This window comes from Cervus canadensis, chromosome 7 (assembly GCF_019320065.1).
Source record: "Cervus canadensis isolate Bull #8, Minnesota chromosome 7, ASM1932006v1, whole genome shotgun sequence".
Lineage (NCBI taxonomy): Eukaryota > Metazoa > Chordata > Mammalia > Artiodactyla > Cervidae > Cervus > Cervus canadensis.
In genome coordinates this window covers 42,767,424-42,790,655 of record NC_057392.1, presented here as the reverse complement: position 1 = coordinate 42,790,655, position 23,232 = coordinate 42,767,424, and the positions used below count along the sequence as shown (strand labels likewise).

Genomic DNA, 23,232 nt, shown 5'->3' with positions numbered 1-23,232 from the left:
GGTAATGTAAGTTCCATGTTACTCTTTCTATACATCTCCCCCTCTCCTCCCCTCTCCCCATGTCCATAAGTCTGTTCTCTATGTCTGTTTCTCCATTGTTGCCCTGTAAATAAATTCTTCAGTACCATTTTTCTAGACTCCATATATATGTGTTAGAATATGGTATTTATCTTTCTCTTTCTGACTCACTTCACTCGGTATAATAGGTTCTAGGTATCTACCTCATTAGAACTGACTCAAATGCATTCCTTTTTATGGCTGAGTAATATTCCATTGTGTATATGTACCACAACTTCTTTATCCATTTATCTGTCGATGGACATCTAGGTTGCTTCTGTGTTCTAGCTATTCTAAATAGTGCTGCAATGAACAATAGCATACATGTTGCTCTTTCAATTTTGGTTTCCTCAGGGTATATGCCTAGGAGTGGGATTGCTGGGTCATATGGTGATTTTATACCTAGTTTTTTAAGGCATCTCCATACAGTCTTCCATAGTGGCTCTATCAATTTACATTCCCCACCAACAGTGCAAGAGCATTCCCTTTTCTCCACATCCTCTCCAGCATTTATTGGTTGTAGACTTTTTGATGAGGGCCATTCTGACCAATGTGAGATGATACCTCATTGTAGTTTTGATTTGAAATTCTCTAATAATGAGTGATGTTGAGCATCTTTTCATGTGTTTATTTACTATCTGTATGTCTTCTTTGGAGAAATGTCTGTTTAGGTCTTTTTCCCACTTTTTGATTGGGTTGTTTGTTTTTCTGGTATTGAGTTGTATGAGCTGTTTGTATATTTTGGAAATTAATCCTTTGTCAGATGTTTCATTTGCTATTATTTTCTCTCATTCTGAGGGTCAATTCTTGTTTTTGTGAGAAACAGTTGAGTGGATAAAAACAGCTTCTTCATTAAATGGAGAAGTTCTAGTATTAAATGAGTAAGCAAATTAGCAAAAAATGAAACAGAAAGCAATAGAGGCTGCAGTTCAGTTTAATTGTAAAAACCCCACAAAAATCTTTCTTGAATTCTTTTGCCTATTAGATTTTAATAAACAGGGAAAAAATTAAAAGAGTGTCTCTGAGCCAGGTGTGGTGTGGCAGGGAAAAAAGAGCGTGAGGTTTAGAGACACAGCTGCGTTTTGAATTCTGGCTTTACATCTTACTGGATGTACCATTGTGGACAAGTACTTTTTACTTCTTTAAGTCTTACTTTGAAGATACCACCACCAACCTTAAACCTGAGAATTAAACATATGTAAAACACCTGATCCAGCATCTGATACACAGTCAGTTCTTGGTAATTATTACCATCTCTACTGCTGCTGAAAGAAACCTGTCTACCCTTTCACTCCTTGCATGAGGACGGGGCCATGGGAGCTACAAGTCCCTTACACTGCATCCCATGGCAAGATGTCCAGGGTGATTTCACCTGATCAGCCTCTCATGCCATGAACCAATGCCTCTTTTTTTTTTTTTCCTCAATTTAGGTTGGAGCATGGTGAATGGGACTCTGCTCGGTCTCCTATCATTGGCTCCTGCGGCTCCCAGGAGCAGGCACTGTTAATAGATCTTACAAGCAGCAGTTGTCGGAGGGTAAGAAGGGAGAATGGTGAAGAAAGGGCACTGTGCTATCAGGCGGGCTGGCTGTGTTGAAGGCAAGGGGTCAAGGAGAAGGAACATGGGCCTGAGACTGGAAGGGTATGAAAGGCTAAAGGAAACTATTGGGATGTACCAAGCTACTGGCCCCAAGGAGTTTTCCTCTCAGGATACCTCTTCTCTGCAGTGGTTGGAGAAGGAAACAGGGCAGATCTCTCTAGGGTGAGACTCTCTGACTTCCACATTTTCTTTTCAGACCCGGAGTGGTGCTGGATGGAAGCGGGTCCTGCGTTCGCTCTGTCACTCCCGGACAAGGGTGCCGCTGCTGGCAGCCGTCTACTTTCTGATGGTTCATGTCCTACTCGTTCTATGTCTCACAGGCCATCTATAAGCCTAGTCCTCACCTTTTGGACCACTCCCCCCAGAACTTGGAACTTCCTCACCTCTAACATCAAAACCATCAGTTCCAGTGGTACAGTCTTCCCACTTACAGATCCTCTTCTCCAATTCTCCACAGAAAGTGCCTGTAAAAACAGAGGTGGATATGAGCACAGGTTAGAGCTGCAGGGGCCAGTGATTCTGCTTTCTTCTATTGCCCAGGGCCTGACACTTCTGCATTGGTTATTGAGCCCAATATTTGTTCAGGTTTTGCAGGGCCCTGATATTTTATGGTCCTGTGAAAGATGCTGAGGAATGTCTTTCAGCCAGGAGGATGGTTCCAATAAACCTAATAAACGGAAGTCCAGTATCATTCCGATTGATACTTTCTTTCCCTCATGTACCTTATAATTTTCTCCCGCTTCAGAGGACATGGACCTGCCATAAACATGGCAGGGGGAATGTTCCAGGGAACATTACCTCATAGGATATCTAATTAGGTCCCTGGCAAAATAGAGCAAGAGTGGAAGAACTCCCCACGGGTGTTAGCTGTTGGATCACATAGGAGGACAGCATCTCCTTCCCTGTCTGTTCAGACTTAATTGGAGTGAGACTCATGGTCCTGGACTGTACGGTGAGGATCCCACTGCTTATCGCTTGATCATCACATGTGTACTGAAGTATGAAGTGGCCTGTGCCTTTCCTTTCACTGAAAGGCAAGAGGAGCTGGCTATGGACGGTGGAATTCAATACTCATCATTCCTGTGTTATCTGGATAAGCCTCGAATGTGGGCCCTAAGATAGTACACTGGGAACCCCTAAGACAGTATACTGGGAACCAGCCCTAGGTGAGGCGCTGAATCCCAGCCAGGGAGATTGGACTGGTGTGACAACCACCCCTAGCCTCCTGAAGTCCAAAGCTGCTTTGCAGTTGGTGATACTTACTCCAGCTTCTCCGCATGTTGTCATCTGCCCTCTGTGGTAACAGGGAGCTGAAGGAAATAGAGGGAGACTATAGAGAAGACAAAATATTTAAATCCAAGCCTGAGAATGACAGCCAGGTTTGAATTCCGTTTGTGCCTATTCCCCGGCCCCAACCCTTACCGATTGGTTATTTTCTCATTTTGCACATGTCCCCTGCCTGCTCTCACTACCCAAAGAGGAGAGAGAACTGGTGGACACACTGATCTGCTCTAATCCTTTGTTCTGTGGTGACCAAATCATGGTCACAGCAACCCAGGAACTTTCCTGAACAACTGTAAATTAATAAAATTATTTTCAGAATGAAATATTGTGGTGGTGTGTGTATGTTTACACAGGAGGTTACATATATGTGTTTGCTTGCTGAGGGGAGGAAGGAACATAGAGGAAGTAGGGATGGGGTAGCCAGGAGTTAATGTAGAGGTAGAGAGCTGTGCATATCTAGGCTTCCTTCTCACTGGCCAACATCTAGCTGCATGCATCTTTCTAGGCTTAGCTAGATCTCAGGTGGTGAAATGGAGTGAGGAGATGCCATCCTAATACTGAACCAAACAAAGCTGAGCCTTTGGGCATGAGATTCATGCAGGTTTTTGCCTGGGCCTGGAAGAACTATCTGGTGCACATTGAAAATACTTGATCCCTAGGGATCCCTCTGGGTAGGAGTAGAGTAGGGAAGGTAAGTCTCATAGAAAAGCAGGATGGGCATTATTATTTGTTTATATCAAGTCCAGAAGCTCCAATACTTTGGCCACCTGATGTGAAGAGCTGACTCGTTGGAAAAGACCCCAATGCTGGGAAAGATTGAGGACAAAAGGAGAAGGGGGTGACAGAAGATGAGATGGTTGGATGACATTACTGACTCAATGGACATGAGTTTGAGCAAACTCTGAAAGTGAAGAACAAGGAAACCTGGCCCACTGCAGCCCACAGGGTCACAAAGAGCAACTGGACAAAACATCAGGTCACTGCTTGAGAAAAGCTAACTCACTTTCTCAAGGTACAATAAGTAAATTTTGAACCACGTCTATCTAACTTTAAAGCCCATACTTGCTGTGTTTTACTGCCTCTCATTAGGAATGAACTTGGGACATTTGCTAAAGGGAAGATGGACTTGCTTTTTTTTTTAATTGTATTGAAGTATAGTTAATTTACAATGTGTTAATTTTTACAGCAAATTGAGTTATACATATTTTTCATATTCTTTTTCATTATCACTGGATATTAAATATAGTTCTCTGCTCTATACATTAGGAACTTATCATTTATTCATTCTTTATATAATAGTTGGCAGTTACTAACCTCAAACTCCCAACCCATCCCTCTCCCATCCATTCCTACCTCTTGGCAACCAATCCGTTCTCTGTGACTCTGAGTCTGTCTCTTGTTTTGTAGGTAAGTTTATTTGTGTCATATTTTAGATTCCACATATAAGTGACATATGGTATTTGTCTTTCTCTTTCTGACTTAGTATGATAATCTCTAGATCTGTCTATGTTGCTGCAAATGGCATTACTTCATTTCTATGGCTGGGTATTATTCCATTGTATATATGTACCATATCTTCTTTATCCAACATGGGCTTTCTTGTCATCACTGATTAAATTCTTTGATTTCTCTAAACAACCATACCTGGATGGTGTGTCACAATATCTGGTCTGATTGTTTCTATTTTGGGGCGCAAATTTAGGATTCAAAATGATCTAGAAGATTTTTTCCCTGTTCTACAAATTTACTCTTCCTTATAATAACTTTGGTGCTGCCATAATAAATAGGTTATCAGGTAGGAAAAGTAGGTAATCTCCACATTAGGTATAGAATCCTTAGATTGCCCACCTCTGTATTTTGGACAAACTTCATCCAGGCCCTGTTTGAATCTACTGGGGAGCTCACAACTGAGCAATTCCGGTCAGAACTCCATGTCAATCAAGATTAGGAGAGGCTTGGTCAGATACAGTAACAAATACTCCCAAATTCTCAGTAGCTAAAACAGCAATTATTTTTTAGGATTCTATTTTAGTCAGATTCCAAGTCCTTTAAGCAATGAGTGGGGCTCTACTTGTGTTGTCATTTTAGTTGGGGACCGTCACTCAGGGACCTAGGCTGCCAGAGGAGCCACTCCAGAGAGTTGCAAGTTGTCTTGTGTCAGTCGGAGGAAAAAAAGAACAACCTAAAAGTTGACAATTCTGTTTTATTTGGCAGACAAAACTGAGGACTTAAACCCAGGCTGCAGCCTTCCTGATAGTTCTCCGGAACTGCTACAGAAAGGTAAGGGAGGAGCCAGGATATATAGGAGTGGTGTAAAGACCCTGCAGTCAGTTGAAACTTCAAAAGACTACTGTTAACTAGAGAAAACCAAATTACTCTTTATTAAAGAAAAGCTATGACAAACCTGCTCCTGCTGCTGCTAAGTCACTTCAGTCATGTCCGACTCTGTGTGACCCCGTAGACGGCAGCCCACCAGGCTCCCCCATCCCTGGGATTCTCCAGGCAAGAACACTGGAGTGGGTTGCCATTTCCTTCTCCAATGCATGAAAGTGAAAAGTGAAAGTGAAGTCACTCAGTTGTGTCCGACTCTTAGCGACCCCATGGACCACAGCCTACCAGGCTCCTCCATCCATGGGATTTTCCAGGCAAGAGTACTGGAGTGGGATGCCATTGCGTTCTCCATGACAAACCTAGACGGTATTAAAAAGCAGAGACATTACTTGCCGACAAAGGTCCATCTAGTCAAAGCTATGGTTTTTCCAGTAGTCATGTATGGATGTGAGAGTTGAACCATAAAGAATGCTGAACACCAAAGAACTGATGCTTTTGAGCTGTGGTGTTGGAGAAGACTCTTGAGAGTCCCTTGGACTGCAAGGAGATCAAACCAGTCAGTCCTAAAGGAAATCAGTCCTGAATATTCATTAGAAAGACTGATGCTGAACCTGAAGCTCCAATACTTAGGCCACCTGATGCGAAGAACTGACTCATTGGAAAAGATCCTGATTCTGGGAAAGATTGAAGGTGGGAGGAGAAGGGGACGACAGGACAAGATGGTTGGATGGCATCACGGATTCGAAGGACATGAGCTTGGGTGAGCTCTGGGAGATGGTGAAGGATAGGGAAGCCTGGCGTGCTACAGTCCATGGGGTTGCAAAGAGTAGGACATAACTGAGGGACTGAACAACAACAAAGAAAACCAGATATCCCAAGTTAATGAATTTTCTATGCATGAGAAGATTTAAGAGTCTGGGCTCATTGTTATGCATCTTAGCTATCTAGGGCTAGTGTCCTGTTCTTTCCCTTGCTGAGTCCCCTCAGGTGTGCCTGTGAGGTGGGTGCAGTGGCTAAGGACTTGGGAGGGGGCAGCTCATTTGTCTCCATCCTGAGTTCCCTTAGGGCTCACCTGTGGCTTAATGTCAAGGAGCCTAGCAAAGTTCCTGCTAGTCTTAAAGTCTCCACTAGAAAGTGATGTGTTTTACTTCTTATATTTTGCTGGTCAGAACAGTCAACCAGAGCAAGTCTGTCTTCAAGAGGGAAGGGAGGGGCAGCAAATCTTGTGGAACAGTAATATAGAATGCCACAAGGGCCTTCCATCATCTTGTACCACTTAGTTCTTTCAGATTTCTTCCTACTTCTCTTTTTTTTTTTCATTTATTTTTATTTTTATTAGTTGGAGGCTAATTACTTTACAATATTGTAGTGGTTTTTGCCATACATTGACATGAATCAGCCATGGATTTATATGTGTTCCCCATCCTGATCCCCCCCACCACCTCCCTCCTCATCCCATCCCTTTGGGTCTTCCCAGTGCACCAGCCCTGAGCACTTGTCTCATGCATCCAACCTGGGCTGGTGATCTGTTTCACACTTGATAATATACATGTTTCAATGCTATTCTCTCAGATCATCCCACCCTCGCCTTCTCCCACAGAGTCCAAAAGTCTGTTCTATACATCTGTGTCTCTTTTTTCTGTCCTGCATATAGGGTTAGCGTTACCATCTTTTAAAATTCCATATATATGCATTAGTATACTGTATTGGTGTTTATCTTTCTGGCTTACTTCACTCTGTATAATGGGCTCCAGTTTTATCCATCTCATTAGAACTGAGAGAACTCATATACACAATGGAATATTACTCAGCCATTAAAAAGAATACATTTGAATCAGTTCTAATGAGATTTCTTCCTACTTCTTGTGGCAGTTCAGACACTAAGTTGTGTCCAACTCTTTGTGACTCCATGAACTGCAGTATGCCAGGCTTCCCTGTCCTTCACTATCTCCCAGAGTTTGCTCAAATTCATGTCCATTGAGTCTGTGATGCTATCTAACCACCTCATCGTCTTCCACCTCCTTCTTTTGCCTTCAATCTTTCCCAGCATCAGGGTCTTTTTCAATGAGTCGGCTGTTTGCATCAGGTGGCCAGAGTATTGGAGCTTCAGCTTCAGCATCAGTCCTTCCAATGAATATTCAGGGTTGATTTCCTTTAGGACTGACTGGTTTGATCTACTTGCAGTCCGAGGGACTCTCAAGAGTCTTCTCCAGGACCACAATTTGAAGGCATCAATTCTTTGATGCTCAGCCTTCTTTGTGATCCAAGCCTCACATCCATGCACGACTGCTGGAAAAACTATAGCTTTGACTTATTGCCTGGGACTAAATCTTTCTGAATTAGCTCTGACTCCTCACCTCCCCCTAAAGAATATCTGAAACTTCCTCCCTCTGTGTCTATGTCTTACCTTTCCCTTATAAGTTAACTCCCACATCTATTATATGTAAACCCCAGTTTTAAGTACTGTGGGTAAGGTAGTGAGTTTCTTTTTAAATCTTATGTTTCAAAATCCACATAAAAATCATTTTTTTCCATTAATCCTTTCTTATCCCTTCAGTCCATACCAAATTCTCTAAATTTCTTTATTATAAACAGTTGCAACTGCCCATCTGTTTAGGGTACAAATGCTATTCTACAGCATTCTTCTATGTGTTTTCTAGTTAAATATTTTGCTTCCCTGACCAGACTATAAATTCTGAGAGAGAAGCATTTTTTAAGGATTCCGGAACCCTCAAAGTCTTGCAAAAGAGTAAGCACAGAGCATTTAATCCTTTTTTATTTAAATACCTAAGCAGAAGGAACTGACTCAAACTTCAGGAAGCAGTTGTGAGGACAGAGTGGCAGGAAATGACAGAAAACCTGAATACGGAACTGAAATAGCAGCTCAGAGTTTCTTGCTCTGAAGTGGCAGCAGCTAGAAAGGAGTCGAGTGTCTTCGTGAGGAGCTGAGAGAGCAAACGCAGAGTTGAAGGTGAGTACTCTGGGCAGTGGGAAAACTGGGGAGCACAGGACAAGAGTTGAAATGAGAGGACCCTACCTGGCTGTTACTCCTTGCTGAGAGGTGAAGTCATTGCTAGTAGGCTTTTAACCTTTTATGGCCAGCAGGCCGGCCTGGTGGTGAGTGGTTGTAGATAATGAGCATGTGAGGATGGAAACAGAAGGAAAACGCTGGAGCCCAGGGAATGGGATTCAGCCGCCATCCAGGCCTCCTGGTTTCTGCTGACTACCTGCAATTCTCTCTAAGGCCCTTTGCTCCTAAGCACTGAGTTGGGAGAAGGATTATTGGAGGTGAAGACAGTCTCTGCCCTTGGAGAGCTTATGGGTCTAAGAGAGACAAAACCCACAGGAGACATTGCAACAAATCAGGAAGTAGTTGCTAATGTACACCAGTGCTGAGAACCAAGTGCCAAATTAAGTCATGGTGCTTCGACTAGGGCTGGTTTCTCTGTTTGTAGGATCACAGAATCCCAGAAGGTCAGAAATACAGGGGACTTGATGGAGTAGTGAGGTTAACCTCTTTGTTTTCCATTGGGAAAAACAGAGTTTCAGAGATGTTCAATACTTTACCAAAGTATTGATAAATGCCTGGTACCTGGCAAATGTGTACTACTCTTATCTTGACTCCCTAACCCAGTTTCCCACAGGAACTTAGGAACAGAGCTGGGGGATCTGACACCCAGTCCCTGTACTTTACTGAGGCAGCCTCATAAGTAGATCCTCGATCATGCCTGATATCCACGGTACCAGGCCTCAGCCAGTTACTCTCTGGTCTCCTACCTCTAGATAGCACCTTTGGCTTCCCTATTCCCAGCCAGTAGCTCAAGGATGCTAAGTTGGCTCTGTGTCAGAAACCCTTCTGTTTCAAAAATACATGAGGATGGGAGAGGTAAGCTGGGGCCTGAGAGGAGCAGCAAGAAAGAGGGCAGGACCATCAGTCCTCACTGCTTCCTTATTGCTCATGAATATTTCAGAAACTTCTCTTTTCCAGTTTTCTGTGTGAATTCCTTTTAATGGCAGAGCAGCCCCAGAGCCAGGACCATAGGTCTTATCCACCTTCCCCCCATCCAGTATTGTCACCCCCTCAGGGGAAGACAGAACTGCTCCTGGCAGTGACTCGTCCCACAGTCCAGCTGACTCGGTTCATACTTCCCCAGTGCCCTCTTTGCATCTCGTTAACCAGTCTACCCCCAGATTTCCCTGTGGCTGGTTTCCCAGGGGTTTTTCAAAGAGCTGGAGAAGGGTGGAGTTTTCAAGTGAAAAGGAAAATTGGAGAGTCTGAGTGCCTGGCTGGAGAGACTGGAGGGTCCTAGGAGTGATTGTAAGAGGGGCTCCTTTAAGAGACAGTAAAGGGTGTGGGGAAGTAGTATGAGCATGGAAGGGTGGGCAGGAGTTTCCAGCTAGCAAGTGGTACCAAGGTCAGGGGGGGAGACTAGAGCAGATGAGCATTGTCTGTTGTTTCCCCTTCACACCAAGACCCAGGACCCCACAGATGCAGGGCACCTGTTCAACTCCTCATGCAGGACTGGCAGGCCAGCAGAGACACTGGGGATGCCCTAGTGAAATGATAATTTGACACCCCCTCAAATTAGTGTTCTCTAAATATTTCTTAAACACATCTATTTAGTTTAATAAAAGCCTAATGATTCTTAATGTTCAGAACAAGGGATTTTATATGCTCTTTTTTGAACCAGCTACTGTCCTTAAAAAATAATATATTGTTGTTGTTGTTGTTGTTTAGTTGCTAAGTCATGTCCGACTCTTTGCAACCCCATGGACAGTAGCCCACCAGGCTCCTAAGTCCATGAGATTTCCCAAGCAAAGGTGCTAGAGTGGGTTGCCATTCCCTTCTCCAGAGGATCTTCCTGACTCAAGGATCAAACCTACGTTTCCTGCTTGGCAGGCAGATTCTTTACCACTGAGCCACCTGGGAAGACCAAAACATGATTAAACCATTTTTAAAACTTGAATAATGAATGAATTAGTCTCAGCAAATAATACCTCCCCATGTATTGTTCAGGGAAGGAATTTCAGCTGAGAGCCCCTATTGACATGCAACTTGTACAGTGACCAGTCTTAGAGTGGAGTTTAGCAGATTGTAGAGAGGAGTGTAGATGTTCACTTTATCAAGAGTTGGGCTGATATATACCATGACACCTATGAAAGAAGTCATATGTAGATACCTGAGTGAAGTGACACTGTCATTCCAGGCATGTTCTATATCCCTCATTGATAAATGCTTTAAGCCACTCCCTGGGCTGGCCTCTTGACACAAGCAGGAGATTTCAGCAGTTTTGACACCCAAGTTATTTAGTGTTACCTACACCCATGACTTCTCTCCAGACTAAAGAACCTAGGCTACATTAGTTCGTCTTAATATATCTGCATCACCCCCCTCCTCTGAGCAAAAGTACTTTCCTAAAACTTTCATCTGCTTTGCTTCAGATTCTATTTTCTTCTAAGAAAAAATTTATGAGAAACATTGGGCTACTAATCACTGATTTCAGCATTCTTGTTTTCCCACCTCTTGTTTTCCTCCCTTTTTTTCATCTAATCATTCCCATTTTCGTTCACCCTCAGATGTGGAAGTCTGTAGTAGGACATGATGTATCTGTTTCCGTGGAGACCCAGGGTGATGACTGGGACACAGACCCTGACTTTGTGGTGAGTGTGGAAATAACTTTACTTGGACAGTAAGTGGCAGAGGGCAGGCATGTGGGCTACTCTGTATACTTTGAGGGGGCCTAGAAGAAGTCTGGGACTGGGCTAGCCCTAGATGGGACTGTCTGGCAGGACAGTTGTCCGCAATAACTGGGGCCTGCATGATAGCCTGTGTTGAGGCTGGAAGAAGGCAGGTGCAGATGAGTGATGTTGTGACTGACAGGATTTGGAAGGCAGTGGTAAGGAAGCAGATTAACTGGGTCTCATTTGGCCTGTGAGCCAGGATTTGAGCTGGACATGTATAACTTAGAGGGATTCAGGAGTTGTAGGAGACCTAAACGAGAAAGTTTGAGGGATGCAGAATAGAAAGGGAGGTTTCAGAGCTCACCAGCTCCATGTTAGCATGGGGGTCTGGGTGGGATAGGTGTGGAGAGGGGTCTGAGTAAAGTCCCAGACTGAAGGAAGCAGCTGATACAGGGCACGTGGGGGGCATGTGTGTCAGCTGTGTGGCCTCTCAGTTTAGCACATCTCTTGCCATCACTTATCGCTGAGTGCTGTCTTCTGTAGAATGACATCTCCGAGAAGGAACAACGGTGGGGAGCCAAGACCATCGAGGGCTCTGGACGCACAGAGCATATCAAGTAGGTGCCAAAAGGACTGGGAGAAGGGAACGAGGTATGGGAAGAGCCCAGGGAAAACTTGGAGACTCAGGAGAAGGAGAGAGAGAAATTCCTGTCTCTGTGTTTTTGTTTTTTCTTCTTTCTGTCCCCATGTGTCCCTCTGTGTATCATTGTGTATTTGTTTCATGTCTCTCCTCTTATGCCCCCGGCACTAGTATCTGTTTTTTATTTCCAGCTTCTCTGATATTTCCCCAAGTGGGTTTATAATCTTAACTGTTTCTCTTCTTTCAGTAAGACATGAGGAATCCAGACAGGGAAGTGCTGACTTCACTAATTTATTGTCTGTCTACTCACATATATATAATGTGTGTGTGTATTGTAGGGTGACTTCAAATGGGCCAAGAAGGATTCAGTAAAATGTCAAGGGAAAGAACTCAGAATAAATATTATTAATATAAATAAGAGGATGATATCAGGTCCCACACCTGGTCTAAATGACTTTTAAAATAAAAATTTACATTTGAATATTTGACAGAAGCAGGAAGTGATGAATGGTAACATGAAGAAATATGACATTTGGAAAACCTGTTGATTAAAACTATGTTAGTAATCTTAAAGATTATAAACCAATATTTTACCAGAAAAAAAAGCAAAACAAACAATAAACTCTGATACCACAAGAGAGAAGGAAGTTACACACAAATCCAGGGATTTCTGTGGGGTATATTGTGTATTAGGATTGTGAGATTCTCTCATTTCCATGGATTATTCAGGCTTTTCTAACTAGGGCTGTTTGCCTTGGATAGTGTCCAATAGACACAATAAACAGTATAATAAGAACAAAATTAAAAAGTAAATAAGTTGGCAAAATTAATCATTTTAAGCTCCACTTTAATGCCCCTTCCTCATAAACAGCAGTGTTTTTACCTCGTTTTCTTCTAGATTTTTAAAAGTGTCAGCAAATGGTCACACTGCACAAGCCGCATGCTATGAAAATTTGGCACTTGTTTATATAATTTGATAATATTTAACACTATGCATTGTTGTTTAATTGGACATAAATGATTTATTTCAGGTAAATGTATGAATATCATATTTAAGGAAACTAGGCAATTCTGGAAGCAGTTGGAAAGTGAAAAAATGGAATTGGGTCATGCAGGAAGCTTCTCTGGTGCTCTTCTGTAGGCTCATCAAATCCTGCCCAAGTTAAGATGTCTTTCCTTTTCTGAGAAAAGGCCACTCAGCCCTCATATCCTGAGAGCTATTAAGATAAGCATACAAACTCTCCTTGTACCCTTCCCTTACCAAAGCCCCTCACATGTAGAGCAGAAGTAGAATGTTTTAAAGAGGACCCCTAAACCCCTGCCACAGTCTTATGGAAAGAGCTTGAACTTGTATATCAGATAGATTTAGATTCAATTTACAGCTCTACCATTAATGGCAATGTGAGTTAGGCATATAACTTCTCTGAAACTCAGCTTATTTATTTATCCAATGAGGATGCGACTAGCTACCCTGCAGATACATGGTTAGAATTCAATGGATTAGCATGTAGCAATGTCTAGTGCAGTACTTAGCACCTCCTGGCCTCTCAATAATGTTATCTCCATTTCTTGTTAGTATAGATTGGTTGAATCAGATTTTCTTCCTAAAAGCCTAAAATAAACATGTAAACAGATGACAATCTTCCTTATTCCTAAGTGGCATTTATTTGGACTGCTGTGTTACACAATCCAGTATATTTATTACTCTGACTGGTGACCCCTGGAGCTGTAAAATGTGGTGACCCTGGGTGTTTCCTTATTAGCCTAACTGGGTCTATATCTGATAAAATAAATGGTGGGGACATTTACCCAAAACCCCACTCCTCTCCCATTTACCCAGACTATTGAGGTGTAAAAGCCCAGTCTCTGCTCGTTCCTAGCCAGGTGATCTTGGACAGGCCACTTCCCTCTCTGATTCTCAAACTTACCACTGGGATCAAAAAGATCTCTAGAGGACCTTCCAGTGGTAAGTCTATAATACTCTGGGATTCTTTCTGGCTCATGTGGACTAGAACAACCTTTAAGATCAGATGGGAATCACTAAGGTCCTTGGAAAGGAGGAGAAGTAGAAGAGAACAGTAGCTGCAGAGCTCAGATGACTCAAAGCAGGAAAAGGAAGTGATTGTGGTTCTCATTAATCTCACTACCATCCCCCATGATCTTTCTTTTTGAGGTCGGTAAAAATAGATTTAGTTTGAGGAGTGGTTTGGTAATTTGGTAAATAGTTCAAATGATCCTATCCATCCTTCACCTATTGTGTAGAGAAGTCCTGGACCAGGCAGCTCCAAGCAGTCTGGTATTTCCAGGACCTGCCTGGTTTTCAAGGGTTCTTGCCTTCTCTCCATCTTCTCACCACTTTTCCTCACTTATGTTCGTGCACCTCTTTACGAGGCTGGATGTGAACACTGATCTGCATCTTGTCACTATAGCTTAATTTTGCCTGTCCTAGAATTTCATGTAAATGGAGTAATATATAATGTATTTTTTGTGTCTGTCTTCTTTCACTCAGCATAATATTTTTGAGATCTATTCATGGTCTTGTGTGTATCAGTCTTTTGTTCCTTTTGAAGGTCAGGTAAAAATAAATAAAGCTGTCAAATAAAGCTATCATGAATATTTGGGTCCAAATCTTTTTCTTTACATATATTTTTACTTCCCTTGGGAAATACATAAAAGTAGTATAATTCCTGAGTCATATAAAAAGTCTGTTTTAATTTTTAAAGAAACTGCTTTCTGAAAGAAATGTTTTTTCATTTCTACTAATAATGTATGGGTTTTAATTGTTCAACGTCCTTGTCTACACTTAATATTGTTAGTATTTTTAATCATTCTTGTTAAGTGTGTAGTGATTTTAACTTGTATTTTTCTACAGGATAATTTTATTGAACATCTTTTCATGTGCCATTCATTTATTTTCATATATCTTCATTTTGAAGTGTCTATTCAAATCTTTTTCTCACTTTTAAAGTGGGTTATTTGTATTCTTTTGAGTTTTAAGAGTTCTTTAAATATTCTAGATAAAAGTATTTTGTGACATTATGTTTTATAAATATTTTCTGCCAGACTACAACTTGCCTTTTCACTCTATTAATAGCTTCTTTTAAAGATCAAAATATGTTAATTCTGATGAAGTCTAATTTTATCAAAAATTTTTATGGTCAGTGCTTTATGTGTCTAGGAAATTTTTGCCTACCTCAAATTGTGAAGATTTTTTCTTTTGTCTTTTTCTAAAAGACTTATAGTTTTAGCTTTTACATTTAAGCCTACAATTTACTTCAAATTTGTTTTTGTGTACATTATGAGGCAAAGATTGAGGTTCATTTTATTTCCATTTGGAGATTTCATTATTCCCACATCATTAAAAGACTATTCTTTCTTCACTGACTTACCTAGCATCTTTGACCATATGTGTGAAGGTTCATTTCTAAACTATTTTATTGATTTATGTCTGCTCTGACCCATACCATATTGCACTGAATGTTGTAACATTATTATACTGTACCTTTTATTGTAGCAATGAAATCAGGTAGTCCTTCAACTTTGTGCTCCTTTAAAAAATAACTTTTTATTATCCCAGAACTTTACATTTCCACACACATTTTAGAATTAGCTAGTTGATTCCTACAAAAATAACTGTTGGTGTTTTGACTGGGAATGCATTGAATCTATAGATCATAGATTTGGAGAGAACTTACATCTTAGTTTTCCAAGTTTGAGATCCAAAACTTGATCTCAAGTTTTCCAAGCCATGAATATGGGATATGTTTCCATTTACTTAAGTCTTCTTTAATCTTTTCAGAAATGTTTTTCATTGTTCAGGTCTTGCACGTATTTAATTAAAGTTATACTAAAATATTTAGTGTTATTTCATGTGATGGTAAGTAGAATTTATTTTTAGCTTTAAATTCTCAAATGTCTGTGGCCAGTATGTAGAAATAAAATTGCTTTTGATTGTAGTCTTGTTTTCTGGGACCTTGCTAAATGTACTGAATAGTTCTAGTAGCAAACTGATGTAGATTCTTTAGAATTTTCTTTGTCTATGATCATTGTTTGTGAATAAAATCTTATAGTCTGAGTCACTCATTTTTGTGCTTTTACTTTTATAATAATAACAAAGAAAAAAAATCTGTCCCTTCTCTTAGCTCATCTTTGAGGTCCTGGTTACTATAAACTATACTGTTTTATCAATTCCAAGGCAAGGTATTTTAAGACTTTAAATAGGCTTCTGAGAGTTAATGTGTCAAGTTTCTTAGGTATGCCAATTAGGACATTGAAATATAACTTTTAGTTTCCTCTCGATATCTTCCATCTGGTCACTATTTTCATACTTTAATTATCTTTGTATTGTCAGAGTCTAACGGTACCTCACACTAAAAAAATTTAATAAATATTTAATTAATGTTTATTTAATAATGGAATAATATGACACATTTATAGTAGCTTCAGCTATAGCCTAAAGAATTTGGTAAAAAGTTGGTCTTTGCTGGCCCCAACATTTTCATTCAAATTTTATTATCTGTTGTCATGATTCTCTGATTAGCCTCACTGCCAACTATTAGGGAGATATTCCTGAATCTCATCTTCTAATCCCTTTAAAAATTTGTTTCAACTATAATGCAGTTATGATTCATGCAACAGTGACTGGATTTATTAAAACTTTGCATATTTTCCCTATTTGAAAGTAATGTCTAGTCCCATTTTATTCATTCTTCATCTGAATACTTTGGTTGGGAAATATTGGTCATTTACCTGTTCTTGGAACCAGTAACTTTTTTGGACACAGATAGTTCCAAAGTGTTGATGTTGTCAAACTAGCAACACAGGATCTCTGCCTTCACTGCTGCCAGAGGGTTTAGAGCAGGCACGGGAACAGAGGGTTCTTCCAGCTCTTGGCTTAATTTCATCTGGTTCAAAGCCAGTTTTCTAAAATTAGCTTTGACTAAAGCCAAGATGGCTTTTTAAAAAAGACTTCTGGTGGCCTTACACTACAAGGCCACAAGATGGATCTATTCTTCCATGAAAGAGGAGAATTTTGTTTATGAAATGGCCACTCTAACTGTAACCAATATATCTGGTTTATCTGAGCTAGTAAAGTTCCAGGAAAATTGCTGTCTCAGTTCTCCAAACCTCCATTTCTCACTGCAGGAAGTCAAATTTTTTATTTAGGGTTCTCTTGCCCAAGTGTCTCTAGGAATCCCCAGTGGTCGTTATATGTGTCGAAGTATCAGTCCTGATTGTCACTTATTGGTGCTGGAGTTGGTGCTGGTGCTGAGCTATCACTTCATATTCTCAGGCCAAACAAATACCCATAGATGTTCTCTGTACTGTGCTGTGCTTAGTCGCTTCAGTCATGTCCGACTCTTTGTGACCCTATGGACTGTGGCCCACCAGATTCTTCTGTCCATGGGATTCTCTAGGCAAGAATACTGGAGTGGGTTGCCATTTCCTTCTCCCGGGGATCTTCCCAACCCAGGGATCGAACTTGCATTTCTTATGTCTCCTTCACTGACAGACGAGTTCTTTACCACTAGCACCACCATGGTAAAGATGAAAGTGAAGCAAAGGGGAGAAGGCCTCCTTTCAGTGTTATGTTCTGTTAGGGATAGAGGTGTCCCAAATGAAGGTTATTAATTTTTAGTTCTCTTGGGAATAAGCAGATTTAGGGGCAGTGTGAAGGGCATTCATTTTTGACAAGAAGAGACATAAAATACTTAATGTGTAGATAAATTCCTCAATGATGTATTTTTCCTACTCAATGTCTTTAATAACTTCCTCATGTGCCATTAAAAAGTAATGTGCAGTGCTCGCTTTGGCAGCACATATACTAAAATTGGAATGATACAGAGAAGATTAGCATGGCCCCTGCGCAAGGATGACACACAAATTCTTCCACATTTTTAGATCTGAAAGAGACAGGTGTAGCCCAATGTTCATCGCAACACTGTTTATAATAGCCAGGACATGGAAGCAACCTAGATGCCCATCAGCAGACAAATGGATAAGAAAGCTGTGGTACATATACACAATGGAATATTACTCAGCCATTAAAAAGAATTCATTTGAATCAGTTCTAATGAGATGGATAAAACTGGAGCCCATTATACAGAGTGAAGTAAGCCAGAAAGATAAAGACAATACAGTATGCTAACGCATATATATGGAATTTAGAAAGATGGTAATGATAACCGTATATGCAAGACAGAAAAAGAGACACAGATGTATAGAACAGACTTTTGGACTCTGTGGGAGAAGGCGAGGGTGGGATGATCTGAGAGAACAGCATTGAAACATGTATATTATCAAGTGTGAAACAGATCGCCAGCCCAGGTTGGATGCATGAGACAAGTGCTCGGGGCTGGTGCACTGAGATGACCCAGAGGGATGGGATGGGGAGGGAGGTGGTGGGGGGGTTCAGGATGGGGAACACATGTAAATCCATGGCTGATTCATGTCAATGTATGGCAAAAACCACTACAATATTGTAAAGTACTTAGCCTCCAACTAATAAAAATAATTGGGGGGGGGAAGTAATGTGCAATTTACTTAACTATTCCCCAATTTTTTCCACATAAATTGTTTTTTGGTTCTTATTATTAAATATAATGTTTCAGTGAATATCGTTAGACACTATGCTTTGCCACAGTTAAAATTATTTCCTTGGGATAGACTTCTAGGACTAGAATGTGTGGGTAAAGGGTATATGAATCTTTTTGTGCTTCTTGAGGTAGAACACCTAATTGTTAGACAGCAAATCCATTCAGAGAGGAAAATAACTTTTCAATTACTGGCCTCTAACATTTAGGAACATGAGTCTAAATATCAGAAGGTTATTTAGTGAATAAAATGACAGACTAGAGGATACTATTGCTTGATGAAGAGTTCGTATCAGGCTATATATGCCGGCCACACTAATCCCTTACTCCCAGACCCAGCACAGGTTATTTGGGACTGTTTGGGACTATTGCTAAAAATGAACAGAACATACTGCAAAATTACTGTTTTTCTGGCAAGGAGGGTTCATTGACTTCTCTGTGCTAGACAAGTCTCTGTGATGTGTTTGCTTCCAGCATCCACCTGCTGAGGAACAAAGTATCAGAGGAGCATGATATTCTCAAGAAGAAAGAGATGGAGTCAGGGCCCAAAGCATCTCATGGCTATGGAGGTCGGTTTGGAGTGGAAAAAGACCGAATGGACAAGGTGAATTGAAAGGGGGTATTTGCTTTAAAAAAAAAAAAAAAAAGGTAAATCAATTAATTTGTTTATTTTATGGTTAAAACTTACTCAAAAGTAAAACATCCATTTGGTTTTAAAATTGAATGTTCAGGGACTTCCCTGGTGATCCAGTGGTTAAGATCTCGAGTTCCCAATGCAGAGGGCCCAAGTTCGATCCCTAGTCAGGGAACTAGATCCCACATGCCACAGCTAAAGATCCTGCATACCATGACTAACACCTGGTACAGACAAATAAAATAAATATTAAAATAGAATGTCCACATATTATTTGTATAATTTCCCCCCTGATTTCAACACAATGTATAGATGGCAGAAAATGGGAGCCAAGAATTTAGAAGAACTGGCCTAATGTAGGCTCAGCTACACTGTAATTCCTAGACTGAAGAGACACAGAACACACATACAGAAGGGGAAAACAGGTTTTAAAATCATTTACTGCTTTTAAATGTATGTGTATTATGTCTTTGCTACAACTTCTTTTACTGTTTGCTGTATATTTAGTGGGGTTGTTTTTTTACACATTTTATACATCACTTATGATTTGCACATAGGTGTGAAAAATATTGATGGGGATTTATCTATTAGATGCCCTTGAATATAATATTATCTTTCCTTTATCCATTAGATACTATGAAGGTATGATACAAGAAAGTTTGTATGGTGAATCATATTTTTCCATTGATTTTCCTAACCTCAAAAATATAGACATATTCCTATAATTAAAAAATGTTTAATCTCCACAGAGAAAAAACAATTTAATGAAAACCTTTAGTCCACCCTCAAGAAGTGTTTTGTTTGGTCATTGTGTAAAATGCAGTCTAGACATTGTATTCTCCTACAGAATTCCTAGGGAAAAGAAATGTAGACAAGCAGTCATTTATTCTTGAATTCAGCAAGCAAAGTTGACCTACGCAGACCCAAAAATACTGCAAAGTGAGCTATCAGGAGCTCATATAGGGCAGTGTTTCACATCACTGTCTATATTTATGCCAGCATGGAATTGGAAATGCAGGAGGAAGAGGGAGCTTTCTAATTTCTTCTTAGTTGAGACTCTGTAAGGTATCACTGTTTGGTTTGAATACTGTTGTGGTTTTCCATTTCCTTCTCCAGGGGATCTTCCCGACCCAGGGATTTAACCTGGGTCTCTTGCATTGCAGGCAGATTCTTTACCATCTGAGCCACCAGGGAAGCCCATTTGGTTTGAAGTATTATTCAATTCCAAGGTTATTTATTAAAGCATCCATATCAAAACATTGAAAGGGACATATCTTTCAAAACCAAGTAGAAAATTGTAGGAGGAAAAAGTGGAAGAGGGTGTTTTAAAAATTAAATTTTATGTCATGACTACACATGGTACTGTCTACCAGCCCCATTTAGTATGAAGAGTCAATCACTTAATATCAGGGCTCATGTGGCACTTCAGAACTTTGATGGTCTTACAGGAACAAAGATCCAAAACAAAAGCACTTGGTTGTGTTAGAGAAATATTCAGCCTGGCTATGGCCTCTTGTCAATCCCCTTAGGTCTCCCCTTGGTAACTACCCTCATTCCTCTTTTGGTACACAAAGGCCTTGTTTCACCCTCTTTTGTTTCTGGTTTAAACACCGCTCTGTCGATGCAGTCTCTATCCTTCTGGTTCCCAACACATCTTATGCGAGTTTCCTAAAGGATGATTTCCTAGTGGTATGAAAGAAGAATCAGAATGTGCAAGACTCCAGAAAAAGTTACCTTGCTCTCCCATTACATGTTCCTTGGCACTACTGTTAGGTTATCAGTATAGTATATATATAGTATATATCAACATAGGTTATCAGTATGACCCAGAATGGAATTTCTTGTATTCTTACATCCTGTCCTGTCTCTGCATCATTTTATTTTTCCTTTGGTCATTTTTTATCTACTTACTCATTCCCATCTTGATTTTTCTCAGAGTGCTGTGGGCCATGAGTATGTTGCTGAGGTGGAGAAGCACTCTTCTCAGACTGATGCTGCCAGAGGTTTTGGGGGCAAATATGGAGTTGAGAAGGACAGGGCAGACAAGGTAAGTGACAACGCTCTCTCCCTGTGCCATCCAACTCAGATCATGTGGGACTTACCAACAATACCTTGAATGTAGGCCTGTGCTTCTCCTGTGGAAAAATGGGGCAATGGTCTCAAGGAGGGTCCATCATGAGAATGGCTCCCACACAACTACCTCAGCAAGTTCTTTGGTGCCACTGTTGGAGGCCACATCCTGAGCTAAAAGGCGTTCATTTAAAAGAGACAAAGACTCTCAAACTCTGAATAAGGAATCACTAAGCCATTGGTTTTATCAATCCTGTGTGCATGAAGAGAAAAGAGGAAATTCCAGAGCTCCTCCTTTGGCCTAATAGCAAAGTCTTATAAATATTTATGCCTTTCAGGAAAACAGAAATATCAGCTGAAATATTATTATAATGGTAGCAAATAATCAAGTAAAACAACTAATTAAGGTTACAATACTTTTAGAATGTAAAGGTTACTTTTCACAGCATCTAGCACCAACTCGCTACAGTCCAGATGGACTTCTTTGTACAAAGAGTCCTTTGTACAAAGAGTAGTTTTGAAGAGAGAGGAAAAAGAAAGGGCAGTATGAGTACAGATGACAGAGTGGTCAGGAGAGTAAGACTGATAACTCATTCATGTTCTCCTTTTCACACCTTAGTAGATCAGTTTCTTTGAGCTCATTTTTTATGGTACAAAATAGTGTGTCTGCCCCGCAGCAGCACACAGAGAGGCTGTCTTCACTGCTACCTGAGATTTTTAATTTTGTTTAACCTGCAGTTGTTAATAAGTAGCCTGAATCCTTAAAGCTAAGTGTTAGAATGTTATTTGAATTGTAGGTAGTTAAAAAAATAAAACACAGAAAAATTAAAAACATACTGTAAGGTAAAGGAGAACCATAGAGGATAATGTTTAAAAGCAGTAATGGAAATATGGAGCTTGTAATGTTCTTCTCTAATCAGGGTGGAATTTCCCTTTCATCTTGGCCCCCCTCCTGCCTCTGCCTACTGTTTCGTTGTTCTTTATTTCATCTTCTGCCTCACCAGCCACAAACTGAATCACCTTAACAGCCAGTGTGTCTTGTAAATCAAGAAAAAATACATACTAATAGCTTTTAAAATGCAATATATAGATTTGCTTAGAGACTCATAATTACTAAGCCATACGGGGATACAGCTATGTTAGGTATTTGCCAAGATATCCAGTCCCAAAGCAGCTAGGATCCAGATTGTCCTGGCTGCCTCTTATCCAACAAAATCCACATCTCTGGGTTTGTGCTGCTGTGTAAGAAAAGAGAAGAGGTGTAGTATAATCAGTCAGTATAGGATGATATCTCTTAACATGTGCACAGTGCTTTATAGTTTACAAGGCACTTTTCTAGCTACTGTCTCATTTTAGTTTAGTAAGAGTTAGAAGAAAAACACTAACTTAATGAGTGACCTACACTCTATATTTTTCCCATTTAGTCCTCACAATATCCCAAATATACTGGAATCATTTTACAGTTGAGTTAGTAAGACAGATATACCTATTTTTATTTCATGTTTGAAGAACCTGAGGTTCAGGAATATTAAAGGATGTACCTGCAGTTACACAATTATAAAAAGGGATGTGAGGTTGGGGTTTGGATCTAGATCTATCTGTGTGCAGAGCCCATGGTCATTGCTCTGTAGCACGCTGCCTATCAGGGTACTATTTGTTTGTACATTGTACTCCCATACTCAGCTTTGAGCCCCTATAACTAACTCCTGGGCTGAGTTAGGTGTTAAGGGTATGTGAGGGAAGGGGAAACATTAACTCTGACTCTAACTGATTCTCTCTCCTTTTCTCTATAGTCAGCAGTTGGTTTTGATTACAAAGGAGAAGTGGAGAAACACACATCTCAGAAAGGCAAGGACCCTGCACTTCAACCTGACTGCTTAGACTTCAGCTCCCAACAGCCATCATCAACTCCCTTTAGTTCCATGACCCAGTTCCCCACTACTTTATTTATTTTTAAAATCTAAGCCTGTGCTTGCTTCTTTCTCCTTTATTGCTTTCATGTCCTTTGGCCATGCCACGTGACATGCATGATCTTAATTCCTGGACCCAGGATTGAACCATGCCCCCTGTAGTAGAAACATGGAGTCTTAATCACTGGACTGCCAGCGAAGTCCCTCCTTCATCACTTTCTACATCATTGGTCAATTTTTTAGTCCCCTTTCCCATTTAATGGATTAAAAATAAGATATTATACTCCTTCATTTTAAGAAGTTATTCCTAACTATTAATATGTATCTGTGACTTAAAATTAGTCACTATTTCTTCATGAGTAATACAGGAAACATAGAATAATTACATTTCTTCTACATTCTAAAGTCTTTGTAAAAACTGGATAATTGTAA

The 23,232-nt window shown here is 40.4% G+C and overlaps 2 protein-coding genes and 1 pseudogene across 5 annotated transcripts in view; all 3 read left to right on the top strand.

Annotated features, from left to right (window-relative positions):
* GOLGB1 (golgin B1) overlaps positions 1-3,263 on the top strand; it is a 75,046-nt gene extending 71,783 nt beyond the window's left edge. For all 4 annotated transcript variants that reach the window (XM_043473099.1, XM_043473098.1, XM_043473100.1 and 1 more), the window contains 2 exons: positions 1,488-1,593; positions 1,853-3,263. In XM_043473099.1, the coding sequence (XP_043329034.1) occupies positions 1,488-1,593; positions 1,853-1,987 (241 nt within the window). In that variant the 3' untranslated portion in view covers positions 1,988-3,263. The remainder of the gene's footprint in view (positions 1-1,487; positions 1,594-1,852) is intronic.
* Positions 3,264-8,082: 4,819 nt separating this feature from the next.
* HCLS1 (hematopoietic cell-specific Lyn substrate 1) overlaps positions 8,083-23,232 on the top strand; it is a 34,967-nt gene continuing 19,817 nt past the window's right edge. The window contains exons 1-6 of the mRNA XM_043473103.1: positions 8,083-8,242; positions 10,849-10,932; positions 11,497-11,570; positions 18,661-18,790; positions 20,757-20,867; positions 22,684-22,738. Coding sequence (XP_043329038.1) covers positions 10,849-10,932; positions 11,497-11,570; positions 18,661-18,790; positions 20,757-20,867; positions 22,684-22,738 — 454 coding nt within the window. The 5' untranslated portion in view covers positions 8,083-8,242. The remainder of the gene's footprint in view (positions 8,243-10,848; positions 10,933-11,496; positions 11,571-18,660; positions 18,791-20,756; positions 20,868-22,683; positions 22,739-23,232) is intronic.
* Positions 17,394-17,492, top strand: LOC122445626 (annotated as a pseudogene).